Source organism: Argiope bruennichi, chromosome 7 (assembly GCF_947563725.1).
Source record: "Argiope bruennichi chromosome 7, qqArgBrue1.1, whole genome shotgun sequence".
NCBI lineage: Eukaryota > Metazoa > Arthropoda > Arachnida > Araneae > Araneidae > Argiope > Argiope bruennichi.
In genome coordinates, this window is record NC_079157.1 from 110602783 (window position 1) to 110628491 (window position 25709).

Sequence of the window (25709 nt, forward strand, 5' to 3'; positions counted from 1 at the left end):
ATTTCTGTTTACTGATGGTTCAAAATTAGGAGATCACCTCAGTTCAGCAACCATTTTCCCCGAAACTGAAATTGCAGAAACTTTATAACTTTCTGTTCAGTTCAACAATGCTTTATGCAATCTATAGAAATCTTGTAAAAGTTGCTACTTCGAATTATTCAAAATATATAATTTACAAAGACTCCAAAAGTATTAATTTATTAAATTTTTTAAATTGTTAAATCAGTTGACATATTCAATTTTGCTACTTATATCAAATGTTATTAACTTTTCTTCTGTTGTGCATCGTAATAAAAAAAAAATTGGCACAATATGGCCATGTTTAGCTGTTGTGCCAACAAACCTAATCTGTGTAGTTTCAAATCATAAACCCTTAACAAGTACCAAATATAAAATTTTATTTATACAGCTTGTTCCATTTTTTAATTCACATAATTTTGAGTGATAATTTTTCAGATTCAAGAAAGCCTGAATTTAGAAGAAATGTTCAAATTTTAAAGTCAGAATTTTTTTGACTGTTACTTACATAGTATATTTCTGATACTATAAAATAATATGTAATATTCTAACGTATCACTTTCAGTTTTTTTGAGATGGCTTTCGAAATCTAATACCACAAATTCTACAAAAAATTTCTAATTGTTTTTATTTTAGTCAATATAAAATTTAAGAAAACGAGTGAATTTGCCTTTTTTTTAATATTTTATTTCAATATTTCAATACTTACATATACCCTCAATTTTTTTCTGAAAAGGCAAGTCATTCAAAGTTAATTAGTTTAATACATAGAAACAAGTTTTCTTTCCTCATGCATTGAATATTACTTTTTGATAGATATACTTCAGTTACATTTTCCCATTTGCTTCAGTTGATTCATATTATCATAAAGGCAGGTCTGTAAGAATAAAAAACGAATCGTTTAAGATTTATTACATTTATAAAATAAAGCAAAATCATACATCTATAAATAATGAAATACATAAATGAATTCCTATAATGTATTCATTAGTTCCAAATAAAAAAAAAACACATCTTTTCTTCATATATTCAAATTTTTAAAAATATTTTATAACATGCGTATAAATATATGTACTCTTTGTAATCATGCAAAATGTGTACTTTTCTTTCTTACTTCCATAAAACAAAAAGCACAGACACTCATTCTCTAAGTATTATGTATATTAATCCAAATAATCGATTATTATTTTCAATGAAAAGATACTTTATATCAACTTTTGCATTTGGAATATGAGGAATTCTAAATGTATTCAAAATTGGTGATTCACCAGTAATTGTAAACCTAGAAGGGCTCTGTCTATTTCATGGGTATAAATATATAAACTCTTTGTAATCATGAAATATGTATACATTCATGTCGTACAGTATGTATTTTGCGTGATTACATTTTCCTAGCTCTTCTACATCTTTAGTATTTTTTTCATAAATGTTTTCATGAGCATCATACCTTTATTTCTGTTTACTGATGGTTCAAAATTAGGAGATCACCTCAGTTCAGCAACCATTTTCCCCGAAACTGAAATTGCAGAAACTTTATAACTTTCTGTTCAGTTCAACAATGCTTTATGCAATCTATAGAAATCTTGTAAAAGTTGCTACTTCGAATTATTCAAAATATATAATTTACAAAGACTCCAAAAGTACTAATTTATTAAATTTTTTAAATTGTTAAATCAGTTGACATATTCAATTTTGCTACTTATATCAAATGTTATTAACTTTTCTTCTGTTGTGCATCGTAATAAAAAAAAAATTGGCACAATATGGCCATGTTTAGCTGTTGTGCCAACAAACCTAATCTGTGTAGTTTCAAATCATAAACCCTTAACAAGTACCAAATATAAAATTTTATTTATACAGCTTGTTCCATTTTTTAATTCACATAATTTTGAGTGATAATTTTTCAGATTCAAGAAAGCCTGAATTTAGAAGAAATGTTCAAATTTTAAAGTCAGAATTTTTTTGACTGTTACTTACATAGTATATTTCTGATACTATAAAATAATATGTAATATTCTAACGTATCACTTTCAGTTTTTTTGAGATGGCTTTCGAAATCTAATACCACAAATTCTACAAAAAATTTCTAATTGTTTTTATTTTAGTCAATATAAAATTTAAGAAAACGAGTGAATTTGCCTTTTTTTTAATATTTTATTTCAATATTTCAATACTTACATATACCCTCAATTTTTTTCTGAAAAGGCAAGTCATTCAAAGTTAATTAGTTTAATACATAGAAACAAGTTTTCTTTCCTCATGCATTGAATATTACTTTTTGATAGATATACTTCAGTTACATTTTCCCATTTGCTTCAGTTGATTCATATTATCATAAAGGCAGGTCTGTAAGAATAAAAAACGAATCGTTTAAGATTTATTACATTTATAAAATAAAGCAAAATCATACATCTATAAATAATGAAATACATAAATGAATTCCTATAATGTATTCATTAGTTCCAAATAAAAAAAAAACACATCTTTTCTTCATATATTCAAATTTTTAAAAATATTTTATAACATGCGTATAAATATATGTACTCTTTGTAATCATGCAAAATGTGTACATGTCATACAGGATATATTTTGCAGGATTACAAGCCGGCAGTTTAGTTATAGATTGATATTTTATAATATAATGAAATAAATGAAATTTGAGTAATAAGGAATTACAACGAAATTTCCTGCAGTTTTCTCTATATTTTTTGCATTTAAATTAAACAATCTCATCATCATTAAGGTATTGTGATTAATTAACATTAATCTTTTTACATATCTTTTAAGGTTATTTTCATTAGTTTTATCGTTTAAAATTGTGTTGTTGGCAGAACTCTGTCGATTTAATTTTTTTTTATTTTTTTTTTACATGTTTTAATCAATTTCAATTCTAACTCGAGGGAGAGGAAATTAATTGCTTATTTTTCTTATGATTTTCTTTTGAAATTTCACTGCTGATATGTGCTTGGAAGTAAGAGTAATATGAAATTGACTTCCTTTATAGCTGTGTAATCATTTTCCAAAGAACATTAATAATTAACAGCTTATTTATTTCAATGATTATATCCGAAAACTGATTTTTCTGCGCTTTTTTCTGCTGTTAAAAATGTTCTGTAAGCATTTATCGAGTCTTAAAGGCTAACAATTATTTTCATCTCTCCGTTCCTGAATAAACAAAGATGAAACGCAGCGAAATTTGTAAACTTTAAAATCACAACAATTTATTATGAACATTTTTGATGTATTTAATAACTTTTAATTATATTTTCACTCTCTCTTTTTTTTAATTATGGGTTCGACAGAATCTCAAATATCATCTTTAAACGAAACTTTCGTTGAAAAGATAGAAATTACCATTTGTCCACTTCATGATTTCGGAAAATAAACTTTTTCATTTATGGGCGTTATATATTCTTATCTTTCCTTATTATTGATAAACGGAGAAGGCACAAACAAGATAACTAAAGAATACGGAATAAAAATTTAGCTTGATTAGAAACTCCCAACAAAATAGCTCTTTGACGGGAATAATGCTAGTAATAATTTAATGCGCACAATTAAGAAAAATATTCATTTTCTTAATGTGAAATAATATTCATTATTCACATTAATATTCATTTTCCTTATGATTCTATTCTTTCATCTTTTTTTAATAACTTAAAGAGCCATTTTGCATTTTAATAAGAAAGATAAACTTTAAAGGGACTTCAAGAGGAACACAGCTGTTGTTGCTTACCCCCCTTGGATTGAACTCCAATTCAAGCCAAGTAAGAGATCGGGGAAAGAAGGGTACATTAGCTTCGGAGGGTAAGGACCCCTGATCATCCGAGGGCAGAAGTATGATTTTAGCTCATACGAAGATGACACTCACACACTTGCTTGCACAACCCCTTTTTTCAGGTCTTTCACACACCTCACAGATAGAACACAACGTAGAGAACAACGATGCCCAAAGCAGGACTCGAACCCGCCACATCCAGATCACGGGAAAGGCGTGCTATCCCTAGGCCAGGAAGCCGGCTACAGCTGTTGCTCAGACTTTATTTAATACTTAATTCCTATGAAAATATAGGCTCGAAAAGGTCTTAGGGACTAAGTAATTATAAATAATCGATGTGTTGAAATAATTTCAAGCTGAAATTATCAAGAAATTATGCTTAATAATCATTTGTCTTTAAGACAATGTTTTCAAATTATGAAGGCTTCGTAAAGCTTGATTAAAACCTTGCTTGATTTTAGCTTGATTAAAACCCTAATCACCTTAAAAAAGTCTTCAATTTCAATATGTAACTTTTATTTACAGCAGACGAAATTCAAAGATAATATAAATAATCGAGAGTGATAAATATAAAATTTTCGTCGAAGGTATCTATTAGTGGCATCTAGCATCTATTAATGATAGTTTAAAAATGTATTGATTAGATAAATTTACTTTTGTCACACATATGTAAATAGCAATAGCAATAATTGCTTAAAAAATAGCAATAATTGATTAAACTTATAAAAATAATGAATTCATTAATTAATAACTAAGTTATTAACTTAATTTTTACTAAATCTTTAAATTAAAAAAAAAATAAATATCTTACAAGGAAGTCGTCATCTCTTGAACAATCGTCTGTCTTGTCTGAATCGCCACAGACCTTCTGTAAAATATAAAATCATGTTGATAATCGGATAACTCCAATTTACTTTTAAATGTTAAGATGTGAAAATTTTAGCGTTATTTCTGTTTACTATTAATATTTTGTATATTTTTATATTTTATATATGAACATAAAACAAAGTTACAATACATAACAAAACACTATTTTTTTATTCATAAGCGAAATTATTTGAAGTTTAAATCCCTCAGATTATAAAGAAGTGTGTTTAAAGGAACTATTATAAATGTTAAAACGCTTTTTTCTTTTTTTTGTGTGTCTCAACCTTTTATGAGTGTGGAATCCTTCATTGGATTTTTAATAAAAACTTTGTTTAAACTATTTTTTAAAATAGAATTCTCAATATTCACAAACACACATAAAAAGAATATCTGATAACTATAAACATATTAATCATTGTTAATAGATTTATAAAAACATTCGAATGAAACTACCTAATCAAAAATTAGAATGATTGAATCGATGATCACCTAATTTTTACAATTTAAATAATAACCGATAAGAAAATTCATAATTTTTCTTTCTATCCTGATCATTTTGATCATTCCTGATACATATTTAACATTAATTTTTAGAAAGTAATATTTAATTTCAAATATTAATTTCTTAAAATTTTTCAGTCGTTTTAAAAATTTAACCATACACTTTGATTTTTTAAAATTCCTACTATTAGTTCACATTCTACCTATATATATTTATATATCTTGTTCAAATTTTCAATCGTTAATAAAATACTTTTTATTCATCCACTCAAGTTCAAATACATTTTTTTTAAACTTGTAGTGGATGACACTTGATGTTAATACAGTTTTTTTTTCAAATATTAATTCATTAATTATTAAATTTAATTAATTTTTAATACTTCAAATAGAGTTTTAGCAGTTTGTAATGAAGATTGAAGTCAACAGGCAGTAGCTCAATCGGTAAAATGCAAGGATTTCGGTATTTTTCACGTGAAGATGAGGAATGCGAGTTCAATTCTTGCGAAAGTAGGAATCGACTTAAATTTTTTTAAAAATATTATTTGTTTATTTGTTTCTCAATAGCAATTTTGTATATTGATATAAATAAGTGTAAACAAAATGAAAATTTTATATTGGATAATGAATTAAATTTCACTTGCAACAAAAATATTATTGCTTAAGGAATTCTTCTGTGTGCTGATTTAAAATTCAATAAGTAGACATTTTTTAGCTCAAAATAACAATAATCAAAGATAATTTAACCCCACCCCCCTTGTAAAGTATTAGTGATGAAAACGAGCAACAATAGGGTTAAATTGTTTTGAGGGATATGTCAAAGTGCATTAAAATTTTCTCCTGTTTTTTTTTTTTTTTTTTTTTTTTTTTTTTTTAACAATGGAATGTTAATGTTCTGTTGAATAAAATATTTTACCAATCTTTTTAAAATGTAATGTATATGTACAAATGATTCTAAAATGTAAAAAGATTATAATTCTTACTAAAATTAACTATTCAATACCACTTGACTTAAAAGAAATTTCTTATTTCTTTCGTGAGATATTCCAAATACTTTTTGGGGGAAAAAAATGTTAAAAAATCTTTTCCTTTAAATATCCAAAATTCTAATAAGTGATTTCATTTGTGTGATAAAGCATAGTTAGAGCAATACAATAAACTAGATACGAATCTTTTAATTCAATTAATTTTAAAAAAGGCAGCATTTTTATGTCTAAAAATATCTAAAGATCAGCAAAACTTAAACATTAAAATAATAAAGATAAAATCTGATGAGAGTTAAATTTAGATCATAATTTAGATGTAGATCATAATTTGGATTAATTAGCATTAGGCATTGACACTAGGTAACGCTTGATAATCGATTTCAATTAAACTTGTGTGACTTCTCATATGTTAATTTTTAGCAGAATCATTAATTAGAAAAGAAAAGCATATATTTTACGGTTTCTTACCTTACTAGTCTCAATTATACCATCTACTGTTTTGTTATAGGCATATTGCTGTAAATAAAAAAAATAATAATAAAAAAAGTCAAAAACTGCTCTTTTGACAATATAGATCCAAAATGAGTCATTAGTATCTGAGAAAAATTAAATTCACTACAGTAAATTTTTGCATATCATTACTAAAAGCTACCTTCCATTTCAGTTACTTTTTCAGACAGTTGCTTATTAGTATTTCAAAGACTTAAGTAAATAATAATGTGATATTTAGTGACACTTCATTATTTCTAAGTAGAACGTTGCGAATTTCTCACTTATGAAATAGTATGACTAAAGAAATAGCTTCTCATATTAAAAATACTTTTGCAGTTCATAACTATCGACAGATATAATTTTAACATCTCTTATTCTTTTGACTAGCCTTCGAAAATGAAAGAATTATCCTCGTTCCCTGTTTTAGCATTATTTGTCTGTAAGAAAATCATAAAAAATTGGAGCAAAATCTTTTGTTGACAATTACAAGAATGAAATCTGGTATTAATCCAACGATAAAGAAACTACAAATAAAACCCTGTGGTGGTATGTAGATTATTATGATCCATGCAGGAAGCAATAGGTTTTTAGGAGCATTTTTTTTAATAATCACATTCACACACTAAACAAACACAAAGACAAGAAATTCACGCTTGCGGATTCACAGTTCAGCGTCACATCTCATTCTAATTACAATCGCAATGCACTATGGGATGGCCTCATCAGGTATCGCCATCTAGTATCCAAAAGAGAAGATAAGAGTAATGCAACTGCTACAACCCTTAATAAGTCAGGTTTCTTCAGTATTTCTGTAAAATATATCAATGATAACTTAAAGTAAATTTGTTTGTTGATTGGTTTAATTTCTCTTTAAAATATTGTAAAGTTACTTTCACCACTGATGGCTGATAAAAGTTTTGATGATTGATGTTCTTTGGGCGTCTATTTCTGGAGATATTATTCAAAGAATTTGAATTTTTTAAAAAAAATCTAAGCATTGATTTAGAATGTTTTATAAAAAAATAACTTTCAAATTCGGCATAGTTTTAATACGTTTGTAAATAAATTTATAAGAATATGCTTGATTTTCTGAAATTCAAATGAATTAAAAATATTGAATAAGTTAATCAACAAAAATCACAAGGAAGAAAATCAAGTAAATATTGTACAAAGATCTCGTGAATGGATTCAATAAATAAATTGTTATATATTCAAAATTTCATTGATAGCAAATGCACAAAATGTCATTTATGTAGCTCAATAAATTCTATGCCATTTTTTTCTTCCGCATGGACAGATAAACATTCATCCATTTTTAATTTTTTAATTTCAACAATTCAAATACATTAATATTCATAAAAGAAAACCTTGAAGGTATTTTTTTTAATACTGCAGTTTTTTCCTCAGCATCTTAATTAATGAAAAATATATATTCATTTTGCGATTTCAAACAAAGAATGAATGTTTGACGCATGGTAAATAATTTGATGCATTGAAGCTGCAGTGATATAATTTACCTTGTCACATTTCAAAAATAGTTAAATTTCAAATTGTAACCGCGATTAAAATTCAGTAGCACTGAAGACCTATGTTAAATTTAGATTAAGGCAATCTCAGTCCCCTAAAATTAGACATTACCTTGTTTTTGTTGTCGAATTTATTACATTTTTGATTATGTTAATACATAGAAATAAAGCAAATGCGATCAATACTGTAAGTTTAACTTTTTCGATTTGCAGTTTAGTAAATAATCAAGCCATTTTATTTACAATATATTAAAATAAACAATTACTCTTATTACTTCTTATTATATTTTATTGTTTGAATATATTTTAAATATATATATATATATATATATATATATATATATATATATATATATATATATATATATATATATATATATATATATATATATATATATATATTTGTTAGAGCCGATACTGATTCACCTTAATATAGTACTGAGCCTATATCCTTACTAAGAAACATATTTAAAGAAAAAAATATTTAATAAGACAGCAAAATCTTATAATATTAATATATCAAGTTATTATATCAAAGCTTATACCGTGCTTAGCTTAGATACATTTTTACGATATATATTCTTTAATATTGATAAAAGAAAAACTAACCCTTTTGGCATCATCAAAATGGCATAATTCTTTTATTGCACCGAAAATATCATCACTTTTGTAATTGAAGTAATTATTCTTTATCAACTGGAAGCATGATTGTAATTCCTGGAAAAAAAAAAGAAAAGAAAAATACTTTGTTTTCTTAAGTTATTGATGAATATCATCTCAAATCAACATTTTAGCCAGCAAAGGTGTTCTTTCCATGACACTTTTTGCATATTAATAAAGTATTGTTCTTTCTGTTGAATTCTAATTTGTAAAAGTTAGAATCTATTTTACATACAGCAGAAGGTACTTCAAATATGCAAGTCATTGGCGCGCAGGAGGGATTCGAGAGACCTGCGGAATCCGATATGAGCAAAAGGAATGTTTTTTTTCGACTCCGGCCACAATTTGAACAATGGCATAATTTGACACGTTTGCGTTTTATAATAAAATGATGAAAACCCGAGCACATACAAGGTGGTAAAAATTAAAACACCCTTACTCTGAGCTCTCTATATATTAAACTATTTAGCGTAAAGGCTCCAAAATTTTTGAACATACTATTCAAGACATGGGGAAAAGGGTAGAAAAACCTGTAGATGGCGCTGTACAACAAAAAATATGCTGAAAAGACTCAAAATGCTCATTTGTAGCACATTTTATTCGAAAGCATCAAACATTCCATCACAAGGACCTTATAGATGCAAGAGAAAATGCTGAATATGGTTCTCTTCTTCCAGATGTAAAATCTGCGTTCTGTGGACAGCTTGTTCAACTGTGGATCGTAATTGGTCGATTGAGATGCTTCTCACATGCAGAGTGACACTGTCTATCAAATCTTCCAGACGTCCTCGATAAACAAGATTTTTTAAGTATCCCCAAAGCCAAAAATCACAGGGATTAAGATGTGTAGAACGAGATGGTTAGATTGCAGGAAAAGTAGACTAATTACTCTATCATTAGTAAAACGTTGGCGAAGAAACTATTGTACATAGAGTCCAATATGCAGGCTCTTCATCTTGCATAAAAGTAATTGAATCAAAATATTGGCGCTATGACATTAGGGGTATAACAAAATTTTCGAGCATGTTTTGGTACCTCCTGGTCTTTTGTATAAATTTTCAAGTCATTGAAACTCACGAAGTGCAATTGCAGTATTTCCTTTGTTTTCATAAAAAAACATCACAAGCAAAGTGTAAAAACATCGATGATAAGAATGACATTTTCCCAGCTTTATTCCTTTTATGCCTAGAACAGTAGCAGCAAACCAAGGGTTTAAACAAATTTTTGTGCTTACAGTGCGAAATTGCAGTTACAATGAAAGTTTCAGTTTCTTCACTTTTTTATCTTTTTTTTTTGTAATCTTTTTCATATCAGCAATAGAAATTAGAAAGGAAAAATTACATACCACATTATGTGGATTTTTTGTGATTATTTCTGTTTTTTTTAGTATATTTTCTATTGTATCTATCGGTGTTTCTGGAATTTTTTTTTCTGGTAATCCATTTCCCCACTTCTTGAATAACATGTTCAACAATTTTGGAGCCTTTACACTGAGAAGTGTGCTGTAAAGAGAGCTTAGAGTAGAGGCATTTTAATTTTGATTACTTTGTATATACTTGAGAGAAAACCGAGCACTCTGCTCTCGGTTTTGGAAGTTTTGTTTTTGGCTGACTCTGTTCAAAATTTCATGCAAGTATACTTTCTTCCTCACAAAACCATACACTAGATAGATTCAATCAGTGTTCCTTGCAATTTATATATTGGCATATTCTCATAATAGAGATTATAAAAAAAAACAGATAGACGTTTGACTCGACGCCTGATTAGGCAGAAAATCTGACAGAAATAAAAAATTTCGGTGCAGTGAAAAGACACATTAATTTTCTCTATCTAACCGAGATTTTCAAATAACAAATTCACAAACAAAGTAATAAAACATGGATTTGGTTATTCACTCAAATCACGAGATCATTTTTCTTAACGATTACAATATTATCTCCTCTCCATACACAAAAATGTAAACAGGAAATTTTCAACGAAATAACGAAAAAAAAAAAAAAAAAGCGTTTTTTTCTGTTCTATAGGTTATTAGAATACAAGATCGATTGATCTTTTCCGTTTTCGCCTTTATGCCACCTATTTTTCTTCAATTTATTTTGCGAAAAATTTAGACATGCTTCATGGAAATATAAAACAAAATAGTAGAATAAAATCCTCTAATACATTACAATAGATTAGAGCATAATTTTTATATGTCGAACTAAGAAGAAAGGCAAATAAGTTGTAGTAAAGTGAATATTTAATGTCATGAACCATAAAAATAATATTAGAGCAGAATATAAATTATTCAAATGGAAAGGTTTAAAATATAAATTTCAATTAATAACAATTTTCATCCCTTGTTTCCTTTAAAAATCGAAAAATTTGTCAATTTCTCTATGTTCACAGGAAAAATTAAATAGTTCAGATAAACTGTGAGTATATTTCAGGCAAACAGAAACTGTTATTTTTGCTATAAATCGTGCGGTTGCAAACAAGATCCTTTTATGGCGACAGTTAAGAATCGTTTTCCAATGAACTTTATAGAATTATTCCTTTGATAAGTATGCGATACAGAGGTATAAGCCATTAAAAATTTACAGCAGTACAGTCACAGAAATGTCTGAAAACAATATTCTGTATGGCATCCTGCACCGACGATACAATACGAATCAGGCATAGCATCAACGTAAAATTTAAAGTACATAAAAGAAATACTCATAGGGAGCCTGAAACAATATTATTTTCGCATTTTATTACTCATGCAACTGTGAAGGTGATCGATCGGCAAGCATATACCGTTAAATTTGTATTGTTTGTATCCTATCGTTTTGCTAATACATTGGCTAAGAATCCACTACATCACACATCACTGTCTGAACACTTTGTAACCTGCTTTTTAAGAAATCTATTAAACCGGAATTTTTTAAAATCTTTAATACATAAATTTTGTATCACTTAAAAAAAAATCTACCTTCGTTCCAGAGAATCGATTTATATTTCAGTGTTGCTTTAATGGGTTGTTCCGCCTGGTCAGTAACAGGTCTGACCAAAGCTTTCCTTCTAGGTCTATTATAAACATCTCTTTCATACCTCCCACTGCAGCTTACTTTTAAATTCAATAAAGTGGACGTGTTTATCTTTTATCGTCAGGAATTTCAGCTCCAAAATATTTGCATAAATAAGGCATCTCAAAGTGAAAGACTCCAAGAAACTTTCTTCTTTTAATTGCGTTGAAAATATTCTCTTCGATTTCAATTCCCTCGAAAGCAAAAGTGAAAAATATCTGGTATAGAACCTGTACAGCCGGTTAGTAATAATGTACTCGTTTTAAACGTATATGCTGCGATTCATTTGAATAATCGGAATGGGAAAAATGATCAATAGATTTATTTCATTGACCGGTTATTATTATCGATAGCCATGGTTACTACTGAAAATAACTCATTAATCACAATGACCAAAACCCATATGCATATTACAATTAATGTGATAAATAAGTAAATATCAATATTAACCATCTGAAGTGATTAATTAAATATAAATGAATCACTTAATATGTTTTGATTAACATGTTTTGGAAAGTAAGAATTGCACCTCGGAGCAGATTTTTTCAGATTTTTAATTAGAAATTTAAAAAATTAAAAATTAAGCCAAACTTTGGAGTTTTTCCGTAATAACATGCGAAAATATTACTTTATCATTTCTCTTTAAAATGTTATAATTACATCATCTGAAAATTCAAAAAATTATTTTTTCAATGCTACCACTTTTTAACATATGCATTAAGTTTCTATTTTTAATTAATTTTGAAAAAATATTTTAAACTTATTTTCCTACAATTTATTTCATACGAAATAAAAATGAAATTTAACCTGCACGAGCATGTTACGCATACATGTGAAAAAACTAGCTTTTATCAATGTGTTGTCATCATATTGACAAAAGGTCAAATTAAACTATTAAATTAAGAGTAATTTTTAGTATGTATCTGTACGCAATAAAATAAATATAAAATATGGTACTTTCTAGAAAATTATATGCAAGAAACTTTTTCTGTGGCTTTTATAATAACTATATTAACAACTAATTAATACCGTAACTTTTATAGGTAGCAAATTATATATATATATATATATATATATATATATATATATATATATATATATATATATATTAGATATTATATCCTGTATATATATATATATACAGGATATAATATCTAATGGGGTTCCGACACATAATTTCTAAACAATGAATATTAAGCATATGCATCAAACAGGAAAAATCTACTAAATGAAGAAATGTCACTAAAAATTGCGATAAGGATTTTATATTTTTAAAGAGATTATTTTCACAAAGAGGGAGTTACTTAATACCAAATTTAAACATGAAAGTGAAGAAATCCCGAGTCATAACAAATAAAAAAATATTTATTCCTTGAAAGTTTTCTGCCTTAGATTCGTTAACTTGTCTCAGATATTTAGAAGCTGCAAACTTCAGTATGACAAACGGACTATTCAATTTACAATTTAAAAAGCTGAAAATTTAATACTGAGAAAAAATTCTATGCTGAAAGTAAAGAAAAAGCTCCTTTGAAAAATTAAAATTAATGTTGAGCGGTATAGAAAGAAAATATTCTTACAGCACTTAAATATGTATGATGACTAATCAAGCTGTGAAATTAATACGAATATTTGCTTTCCGTTGCTTTTAGTAAGATAAGAATTTTAAAAGTCACTAAAATCAATTAAATCTAGAAAAACTGCTTTTAAAGTTCATAAAAGATTCGCTACATTATGACTCGAATTCTTTATTTTATTAGATTATTATTTTACTCTTGAAACTTGCATTAAACTTTTTTCCAATGATTTTCGCTTGTTTTAACATAATTTTGCTATAGGCTATTTAAATCGCAGAAATTCTTATTTATACAGAGTTTTTCCGTTGGAAAAACTAGATTTTCACAAAAGTTTTAGAATAAGGGTATGAGGAAAATAGATACGATCAGCATTAGTCTGAATTATTAAATAAGAAAATGAGCATTTTTCTTTATTTGGTATGTGTAGTTAAATATAAAATTTGAAATAATTGAAGGACTTGAAATAATTTTAATCCTAGACTGAAAAAAATTATTTATTATGGAAAATTATATTTGCAATAAAGCAAACAAAATTTTTGAGGCGTAATAACCTTCTTTTAAAACGACTCTTAATAAAAGCGATTTTATGTCATAGTAAGTTTTAATAATTATGATGAAAAATACTGAAAGAAAACTTTATAAAATTGCTAAAATATTATATTATTTCCTTTATTTATAAGGTTTCTGCTATACGACTGTTAAAAAAAAAAGAAGAAAAAAAATCATTTTTGAGATATGAAATAAAACTTCAGTTTTTACCTCTGGTGTTAATTTGTTGAAGCAGTTTAACAGTTTCCCAGCATCCGGCCCATCTGAAACAGCAAAGAAGTGTTGATTTTTAACTAATTTTCTTACTTGTTATAATGATTTTACACCATCTAATTTCTATGATTATTTTTCTTTCGTTCGTAAAAAATTTACATTTTTTTTAAAAAATTGCGATACACATGTAAAATAACTCTTTTTTTATTAATTTAATTATTTAATCAAAATTCTATGAAGAACTATATGTTTTGGAAATAGTAAAAATTAACAAAACTTAAAATGTAGGATTATTGGATTTAATGTTAAATTTTCGTTTTATAGATTTCAATAATTTAAAGCTTTAGACTTTCTTGTAAAACTTAAAATCGTTAAACGTGCCACCGCAATTTTTGCCTAACTGGTGTTTTCTAAAATCACTGGACAAATTTTAGGAGAAAGCGAGATACAAGGAAAAAAGAAAATCATGCGAAACATCCAAAACTTTAAATTGCCCCTGTAAATAAATTAGTTGGTGGTTGAATATTAAATGATGATATTCAGTCTTCAACTTGGAAAACAGATATTCTTCCATCTTCTACAAAATGTTTTTGAGCTTTTCTTTCCCCTTTCTTCTTTTTTAAACATGGAATGCTTTGTTTCTTTGAACTGCCGCTGTGTTAAAAATAAAATATCAGATTTGAAAGACATCAACAATTCTCACTATTATCTTTCAAGAAATTTATCTAAAGCCGAGAGAGCAATGGATTTTAATAGACTGGGGATGGGGAGCTTTGTTTATTTCGTACTCGTACCCATCATCCCCATTAATTTTAAATGTTTCCTTGCTGTCAATAGCTGTTCAGATTCATGCTCACAGTTTGTTGTCTATGTTTAGTGCTAAAAGAACCCGTTGATTAAACTAATATTATTAATCTCATATTTCAGCTTCTTGAACCTTTCATAATCCTTGGTGATATGAATGTCAACAGTCCCTTCTGGGATAACGGACTGTTGGTCCACAGACAGAATAATTCTTAAATGATTATAATCTTTGTTTTCTTAACAATGATGAATGTACATATTTCATGAACTAACTTTTCTTCCATTTATCTTGAAACATGTGTTCCGTACCTTATTTTACTGAAAATGTTGTTAATTATTTGTATAATAGCGAATAATTTCTTTTTATATTATATCAAACGACAAAATTCTTCTATTAATCAAACATCAAAATATTTATTTAATTCTATAGCTATCATAACTAAGAAAATGGCCTCAACAATTATATTAATACCACTGATAATAGTGACACTGAAGTCTTGATCACCACAGCTGACTATTCAATACGTAAAAGCTGAAACACTTTTGAAAAACAAAGGAAAGTTTAGTGGAATGCAGTTTGTTGTAAGATGCACAATAAACAAAGGAAGAAAGAATCAATGCTATATCCAACTACGCAAACTTAGTTGAATATAAAAAAGCCAAAGCTAATTAATGACGAAAACATGTGGGAAATGAGAATCTTAGGAACGGTACGTCAATAGCATTAATTCTACAATATCTAGAAAAAAATTAGGGATAGAAGTGAAAAAAACTTGTAGCATTTTCAAATTAACAATATGAGAAATCTACATTATAATGTTATGTTACTTCATGAAAAGACATTGTTAACTGTATTGCCTCTAAATTAGCTCAAATTTCAAGCAGTAATAATTATTCGCTTCCATTTTCACACCATAAAATTACAGCAAAAAAGAAAAAACTTGCATTTTATTTTTTTCCATATGCTTCCTACAACAAAGATTTTACTTTCTCCGAACTAAAAAGGTGCTTTCAGAAATCCATAAATTATCTCCAGGTTCCGACAATATCAATTATCTTATGATACAGAAACTGTTCAATACTTTCTTACATAATCTACATTTTTCTAGAATAGAAATTTGGAGTGAATATTCTTTCTTACCATCTTGGCATCAGGCACTAAAAACAAATGAGATTTTTAGTCCCTTTCTTTAGTCCAGTCTTTTTAAACAAATAAGATTTTTAGTCTCTTTCAAAGCAGTTCAGGCAGTGATGCTCGACAACTGATAATCGTGTATTAGAACCGGAAATCATAAATGCATTTATTCGCAGATAGCATACAGTAACAGTGTGTTTTGGCATTGAGAAGGCTTACGACCGTGCATGGGGATTTGGTATTCTTCGCGTTCTATACGAGTGTAAAATGCGAAGTAACTTAGCCATTAACTTGTTCACTGCGGTTTATAATTATCTCTCAATAAAATTCATATTTGAACACTGGCAAGATATTTGTAGATTGTCAACATATAAAGTTCCTCGGATGAAGGGTGGTAAATAATGCTTTAATTGACTAATTTATGGGATTAATAGAGTTACAATGAAGACACTTCCGTGGGGAAAAACCCTCAGCTAGGATAAAACTTTCAAATTAGCAATCTCCCAACAGATGATGAAAAATTCGAAAGAAAAATTCTTTAAAAATATAGGTAAATGACCTATAAAATCGAGATTAAAAAGTGTTTGGAGAATACCATAGTGTCAAACGCGATCATAAGCTTTCACCAAATAAAAAATATGGAGAAAAAGTGGTTATGACAAACAAATGCATTACGAATTTCTGTTTCTAAAAGAATAACGCGTCTAGAGTTTATCTTTCTTTACGGAAACCTTTCTGTAATATCGTTATGCATCCTTATTTTTCCAATTTATAGACAAAAAGTTCATTGACTATGTTCGGGTGTCTTACATAAGCAGCTCGTGAATTGAATAGATAACTTAGAGGTTAGTTGCATCCTTAACAGGTTTTATGATTGAAATCACAAAAGATTCTTACCACTAGGAAGAGAATTTTTGCTCAATCCATATTTTGTTAAATAAATGCAATAGGTTGGAGAGTGAAGCAACATCCAAGTAGCATGCTATACTTGAATCCATTTGGACCGGGACTGCTATCATAAGACTTAGCTAAAGTAATTGGCAATTCATTCAGCTTAAATTCGCTATTGTAGAGGAGAAGTATTATGGTAGAGATAATTCCAAGATGCCTAATGTAAGAGATATGATTACAAACCTTCCGGCCTCAATTTATTCTGCTGACTTTGAATCTTACTTATTGGCGACCCTTCCTTCGAGAAAATGCAGCAAAACACCATCTCAGGAATCTGATACTTACTAGAAAATTATTTCTATTGCATCAGAAAGAAATGTAATAGAATATAATATGCCTGAAAAAACTTACTACAGAAATCTTTGCTATCCTTTATGTTCTATCACAAATTTCTAATAATCTTCCCGACAGTTGTATCATTTATCCCCGATAGTTGTATATTCACTAAATGTCTTAGAATCCGTGCCGCCATCCCATGGTTTCAGTCACTATTAACTTTTATTATTTTTGAATTACACGATAGTCTTGCATGTAAATGTTTTTTCTACTCTTACGCTGGTTTCCCTCACACGTAGATTACCTGGCAATGAATGTTTGGAATAATAAATAAGAAAGGCAGCGTGATAGGACGGAATAAGAAATTAAGCTCAAAGTATTCAATTCTGGAGGTTTAGAAGTAGGAAAGACTGGGCTGATCTTTGAAAAATGTTTATATTTTTAAGTGCATTTTTGATTTTTTGATTATAACTTCTTTTTTATTTTTTGGCTTGATTAATCATTCATTATATGCGTAAAAACATTCAACAATTTTGATGTTTTTGTTACCTGAAATATTTTTTCGAATAAAAAAAATTGTATATTATTTCTTTTTGAACAGTACAGAATTATTTTTACTGAAATTTTTTACAATAAAATAAAGGTAAATTTATTCAACCAATCAGCATAAAAGTCAATGATAACTACACATCTAATACCTAAACTTTGCATATTAGATATTGAATCCATTTTCGTTCATGAGAATTGCAAATCGTGTCTCCAATGCCTTAGCTCCAGGTTCTCAAAGTCTCTTTTCGAAATCCGATTTCATCAAAGAATCGCCATGTAAGCAGGTCTGATGTACACTAAATCTTTTGCAACCATATATATTCCCACTGATGTGGTGCGAAAACTCAAAGAGGATATATCAGTTCTGGCACTATCATTGTAATCTGTTCGAAATCGCGTGATCTTACCACAGATATCACGGATTTCGCGACCTCGAGGTGTCCTAGTGAACTGGTTTGACTTCCAGATTCATCTGCTGCGTTTTACTTTCCTTCTTCCTTCCGTCCACCTCAAGCCAGGGAGCTCTCCATGAAAATCTGTCATCGCTCTGTTTCTTGTTTCTCGTAGACAGCGAAAACCTCACGTGTTGGCCGTACGTATAATATGACTATACGTATTATACGTATAATATTATTAACCCCAGGGACGACAGTGCATATAGGTTCTAATGATGGTTCGATGAGTTTCGATGTTTCGCTGACTCAAAAAACTGCTGTTATGGGTTATCTTCGATTAAAAACCTACCTTATGGGTAATATCTTAATGGGCCTCTTCCTTTCTTAGAATTGTCGCGAATTTCGATCCAAACTAACACCTTCTTAGTTTTCTTTTCAAGATATTGAAGATCCCCTTTTTTCTAAAGAAAAAATTTGAATTAACCTTAAAATAGCCAAACAGTTTTATTACTAGTACAGCCATATAATCCTCAGATATCTTGTCATAAAAAGATTATTAGTTACGAGATAGTTCTTATTTTTTATCTTTCCCTAAATTTTTTTATACAGTATTAAAATAAAACATTGAAAATTCTAAACTCTTGTGAATTTTATAGTAGCCAATCAGGTCACAATTTAAATTTAATACATAAAATTATAAATTTAGTGAGAAAATTTTGAATTGCTAGAGAAAATAAAATAACTCTTGAATGTAATTATACAAATTCCAAATTAATGAATTTTGGAATATTTATATTTATAACTATTTAATAGAAATAACGGATAAAAGAAAGAGGAATATATCAATTTTATTCGACATTTCATAAAAAAGTTATAATTTCATGTTAATGAAATGAGTAACATTTCTATATTTATTTTGTTTTATGGACTGAGAAAGACAGATTAATAATCACAATTTTCATTAACGTTAGAAATATAAAAAAAGAAATTAAACAATATTTTACAAATGGGTTTCCGATTTGATAGGGGTTTTGATAGTAAGAATATTAAATAAATTTTCATTAAAATTGTTAGTAAAACGGTAAAGGATTAATTATTATTTTCATGATTGTTACAGATATAAAAAACGAAACTAACCAATCAATTGCAGATGGGTTTTTGACCTGATATCGGTTTTAACAGCAAAATAACAAATACAAATCTTCATTTAAAATGTTGATTAAATAGTAAAACCTTAGCTAATTTGCCTCCATAGCTCAGTATTAATTATAAGTCATTTAAGTAGAAATTGCTTTTATTTTTAAGAGTATTTAAGAAGAATAATTTTTCGTTTCTTTATTAGACGATTTCTTCAAAATACCGAAACTGTTACCTGTAAAGCACACGGCATTGATCCAGCACTTATAATAATTGTGCAAGTCCTCTGGGTTAAATTTCAAACCCTGACTGATAAGAAACACACTTAAAAAGCTCAAAATCGCAAAGCTGAACTTGATTGCCATCTAGTACTGATTTAAGTTGAGGCAACCGTGATTTTTCAGGCTTTCTAAGCGTATTTATACCTGAATGAATCATATAAAATATTTGCTAATAATTTTGTTTTGCAGTAAAATTGTTTGCTCTAACGCTGGACAGTAAAATAAAAGGCATTTCACTTTTCATAAGTCATTTCTATTAATATTTACTTAACTCATTGAATGCCTTTCTATTTTCTTTTATTTAACCACATTTAAGTAATAGTTATTGTTTAAGAAACAAGATTTCGAGGATCACGTTTGTGGAACACACAGTGATATTTTTGAGAATAAACCAGGAGGAGTAGTCACCCTAAAACTTTCAACTCTAATTTTCTCGCATATTCTCTAATAAAGGTATTGTTACGAAATTTCCGGGGTTCGTTTGGATAGTGGAAGTTATATGGTGTGAAGAACGCTCAATCACCAGGCGGCAGTAGAAAATAAAACAAAGAGGTTTATTTACACGAAGACACACAGGATAGCACAAAGACGACAACTATATACAGCACAGAAGACGATTATCTGCAACCGAGACGTGCAGCATACAGCCAGACTCTACTGCAGACAGTAGCGCACAGCTTAGTTCAGCACTAGCTTCACTCCGTCGCTGCTACGCTTATCTCTGGAAGGCCAGTTCTTTACCGTCGATTCCGACTACTCTGTCCTAGCAGCTGCAGCCGCCTCCTTCTATAGGTCTCAGGAGGCGGGGCTAGAAGCCTTTCAACCAATCAGGAACGTTCGAGGCGTATCTCGGTTCCTACTGGACGGATCGGGAAAATTCTCGATGTTTCGGGTATAATCTATTTTGGCGCCAAAGTCTCCAAATTCGTCGCCAAGTCGCCAAATGGTCTTTAAGTTTGTCCCCAAGCTCTGGACCCTCTGACGCGAGACCGGGCTCCGTCCAATACAGATGACTGTAAAACATTCTTTCCGATGGTGGAACCAACTATGCTGGGAAGCAGCATTACAGATTCGTAACAGTATTATCCCAAAGAACGCCTTACAGGGCATTGATATACAATAGTTGCGAAATATTAACTTTTGGCGAATTTGTATTTAGCATTTTACTGAATCTATAGTGTGATCCTTGGCGATATTTTGGCATTAACCCCTGTCATACTAGTAACCGAAAATCGGATTTGTGCTTTAGATGTGTTTTTGATACAAAAATACACCGGCAGTCATAAAATTCCTTACCAAATTTGTTATATTTAAATTATTTCGTTTTTAAAGTATCGAGTTTACAGGTTTCTAAAAGTACAGACCAATAAGACAGTCCATGCTCTGATATATTTAACTCAAAGCTTTTTAAGTGTCTACACTGATGATGTTAAATCTGTGTACCGAATTTTATGTGTCTAGCTGTCACAGTTTTGCAGTTATCAAGTTAACATTAAAATTCGGACAACCAGACAGACAGACTCCCTCTAAATATATTGTTACGAATCTGTAATGCTGCTTCCCAGCATAGTTGGTTCCACCATCGGAAAGAATGTTTTACAGTCATCTGTATTGGACGAAGTCCGGTGTCGCGTCGGAAATTCCAGAGCTTGGCGACAAATTTGGCTACCATTTGGCGACTTGGCGACGAATTTGGCGACTTTGGCGCCAAAATAGATTATACCCGAAACATCGAGAATTTTCCCGATCCGTCCAGTAGGAACCGAGTTACGCCTCGAACGTTCCTGATTGGTTGAGAGGCTTCTAGCCCCGCCTCCTGAGACCTATAAAAGGAGCAGCCTGCAGCTGCTGAGTAGTCATGAACCAGTCGTAGTCGAGAGTAGTAGGAAGCGACAGAGAAGAGTAGTCGGAATCGACGGTAAAGAACTGGCCTTCCAGAGATAAGCGGAGCAGCGACAGAGTGAAGATAGTGCTGAACTAAGCTGTGCGCTACTGTCTGCAGTAGAGTCTGGTTATATGCTGCTGTTGTATGCTGCACGTCTCGGCTGAAGATAATTGTCTTTTGTGCTGTTCTGTGTGTCTTCGTATAAATAAACGTCGTTGTTTTATTTTCTACTGCCGCCTGCTGATTGTGCGTTCACCACACCATATAACTCCCACTATCCAAACGAACCCCGGAAATTTCGTAACAGTATTCTGATTAAAATTTATAGAAATCTAAAAATTTGGTGTAAATCTCGTATATCAAATTTCATTTGCCTAGCTCAATTCGTTTTTGAGTTATTTTTGTCAAAGACAAACATTTCCCCAAAGTGTATTTTTTGAACTCAGAGAGGCCTAAAACGAGAAGATTCGTCAAAATCTCAAGTTCGAATTGTTTGATGATTACAATACTATGCATAAAAAAGTAAAAGAAAGTTATGTGGTGATACAATCAGCAGTTTTCATGATATTACTTTCATTTTCAAAACTGAACAGATTTTAAGAGCTAAATTAATTGATGACTTTGAATGTCTATAATCTGGTATACAATTAAAAAATAAACTTTCTAATATTATAATTGATAGAGTGTTAGAACTTTTCTTATCTTTAAAGATTTTATTTCTGGAAATTTAATTCTTAAGACTGGCAGTCTTAAGCCTAACAAAGAGCCTCAGGATTCATTAAAAGCGATGTAAGTAGTAATAAAATTCATGTTTCATCACTTGCAAGCAGAGGTATATAAGACTCACGATTTTTATTTAAAAGTAAATTCATTTTCGGGTGCTTGGAATGCTTCAAATTCAGGACGCTTCTCAGAAAATGAATGATTTTGAAAGTAACAGCACATTGATTATGAAAGGAGAGGATAGGTGAATCATGTATCTACTTATTGTTAATGCAACACCATTTACTCAAATACAGAAAATTAATAGTGACGTAAATTAGCTTTTAATAAATTAATTAATTTGGACCAATACGCTGCCCTCATATTAGTTAAAGTTCAAATAAAAAAAATATGTTAACTATTATTGCAAATTAAACCTAGAAAAGTGTTATTTTTGTACATGTCTGTATCAGGAGCGGCGGCGGAGGTTTGCCGACGAGGGGGGCAAGACAAATCCGACAGGGGGCAAGCACAATTTCGCTAATTTGGTTTCGAAGTAACTCATAATAACTAATTTTTACATTTAATGAAATTAAATCAAGTGTTATTTAACCTTTTTTTTAATACAGATACTAACTCTTTCTTTGATTATTAAAATTTAGAAAGTTATTTGTATAAAATTGTTCACAGTTTCTTTTCCTGACCTTCAAAAGATTGTCAATATTTAAATCTATTTTTATGAGGCTCTTGATATTTACTCGCTCTGAGATCTAATTTTGGATAAAATATAGTTACATTTCATTGCAGATTGTATTATATAGATAGAAACACAGATTGCACCAGAATGCCGTAACATGTTAAATGAATAAATGTATAACTCTTACCATGTAAACTATATAAAATGAATTTAGAAACTTAATTCAAAAAGTTTTATAAAAGAAAGATTTTAGAAATCCAAAATAATAAATTAAAAAATCTTCGATGTTCTCGCCAAAAATTGTTTTTTTAGCTTTTCCTACCTAAAATAATTTTTATAAGAATTGCAACAACGAGCAGGAATTCGGATGTATTTCGAATCTGAGGCGAATAAGCGCTTGCGCACAGGAAATAATTTACTATAGTTTGGACACGAACAATATAAGATGCGGAATACATACAAAGGTACTATTTTCTTAAGAAGGTTGTAGAAAATATTTTGTAAATATATGTGGAAAGTTAATACTTTATGTGAGATATGAAAAATGTACTTGTGAAAATTGGACTACTTAAATATTAGATTTCCTATGTATTTATTTTTCAATGTATATTTGGGATTAAAACCAGTGGGAGTGGTTTCTCTAAAACTTTCTCGCACTCTGTCTAATAAACTTGTCATGCCTTAAATGGCCTTCGTGTAGAATAGTTACGAAATATTAATTTTTGGTGTGAATTTATCATTTTTAATGAATCTATGGTGGTATTCTTGGCGAGTTATTTGGTGATTTATCCCTGGCATGCGTTAATAGTAACCAAAAATCGAATTTGTGTTTTAGACATGTTTTTCTCAATCGATTGAAACAAAAGGCACATTTAGTCACAAAATCACATAGGAAATTTGATAAATTAATTTATTACAATATTTTAGTCATTGTATTTTTGAATTATGGAGTTTGTATATTTCTGAAAGTACAGATTGATGGATAATCCATCCATGGTTGGATTTTGATTAAAATTCGATAGAAATTTATACTATAGATGTTGAATTTGTGTACCGAATTTTAATCTATCTTCCTCCCTTCGTTTTGTAATTATCGTGTTACCTTAAATTTGAGCAGCCGGATAGACGTACTTCTCCCGAGCAGATTTTGCTCACAATTTGATAGAAATCTGCACATTTGATGCAGAGACCGTAAACCAAATTTCAACCGTCTAGCTGAAATTATTTTTGAGTTATCTTTGTCATCCAAAAATATGTTTTTTGAACTCAGGGAGATCTAAAAGGTGGAGATTCGTCAAAATCTCGAGTCTGAATTTTTTTTTACCTTTACCATACTTTCTCTGTATTACATATACGAGAAAGTAAAAATCAATGCATTTTATTAAAAAACAATTAGATCTCAAATATGAACTCCACTTTCTTCATTTTTAGGCACATATGGTTAAATACTTTTTTCCCCTCGATTCTATTGCAAGCATTCCTCCCAAAAAATGAATTTTATCTTCTCAGTTGCGTGCATTCGTTTTTCTTAACCCTTTCGTATAAAATGACGAGTCTGGATTGAGCATTGAATTGCTAAATTTTTAATTTGAAATGAAGGGAAAATATTAAATAATTTAAAATGTGAAAATCAGTTGAAAACGCATCATTACCTCAAATGCTTTTATATTATTCTAAGATTAAAATAATAATAATTGTCTCAAATAAGATGTGCCATCTAATCAGGAAGTTAAGTAAAAGGGTTCATGTGCTATATATGAATAACTATTTTAATCATCATTTTATCAAGACATATTAATACAAAATCTATTAAAAATTTAGAAGCACCTGAAATTATATAGATTTTGTTGCGAAGAATTTTTGAAAGAAAGAAATGAGTACGAAATTTTTTTTTAATGCGTTTCCCGATTAAACAGTTGCATTCTTGAATGCAGAATCTGAAGAATTTAGGTAGCAAATTATTTAATAAATTTAGTGCGTACATCGATAAGCTCTTTTAGTATAATTGAAAAGCTACCAAACCAGATCTATTTATTTTTTGTCGTCAATTGAAGTCTATAACATTTCTTTAGTGTAATAACTGCAGTCTGTAAATTAGATTGCAAAAACAGATATTTTAATTTTAAATAAACTTAATTCATAGTCATAGAATTTACTTAGTCCAGTGATTTATAATGAATTAACATAATTTGCAAAGCAAATTGTTACAGCAAAATAACTCTTCTTAGCATGCATATTGCAGAAGAGTATCCAGAGAAAAGAGTATTTTATTAAATTTAATCTAACCATTAAATAGATTTTAGTCGGAGAAATCTCACAGTGAAGTAAATAAAAATAATTTACCATTTCGTTATTTAGAATGTAACAATTAGTAGAAAAAAATTACGATTAATTTTAGAAACTATTATTAATTGAATTTTTAACTAGGGAAAATAACTCAATCGTCTTATTTATGCATAATCCATAGTTATAATAAAGCTCAGTGTGTGTGTGTGTTGGTGCTCTACAGGCCAGACCGTTCGACCTACAGCTACGAAATTTGTCATGTGTATACCTTGGAGGCCGCAAATGTTCACATCGGAGCGATTTTTTTGAATTTTTGATTAGAATTTTAATTAATTAAAAATTAAGCGAAATTTCAGCCTTTTTTCAGCTATAAGTTCCAAAAATATTATAGCACAAAAATAAT

The 25709-nt window shown here is 29.1% G+C and overlaps 1 protein-coding gene across 1 annotated transcript; it reads right to left on the reverse strand.

Annotated features, from left to right (window-relative positions):
- Window positions 1-1704: 1704 nt before the first annotated feature.
- Window positions 1705-19836, reverse strand: LOC129974847 (uncharacterized). Its single transcript, XM_056087611.1, has 6 exons — window positions 19691-19836; window positions 14206-14258; window positions 8775-8882; window positions 6616-6663; window positions 4608-4664; window positions 1705-2364 (listed from the first exon to the last, which is right to left on the reverse strand). Exons 1-6 carry the CDS (start codon window positions 19818-19820, stop codon window positions 2311-2313), a joined length of 450 nt encoding a protein of 149 aa, XP_055943586.1. The 5' UTR covers window positions 19821-19836; the 3' UTR covers window positions 1705-2310.
- Window positions 19837-25709: the final 5873 nt, after the last annotated feature.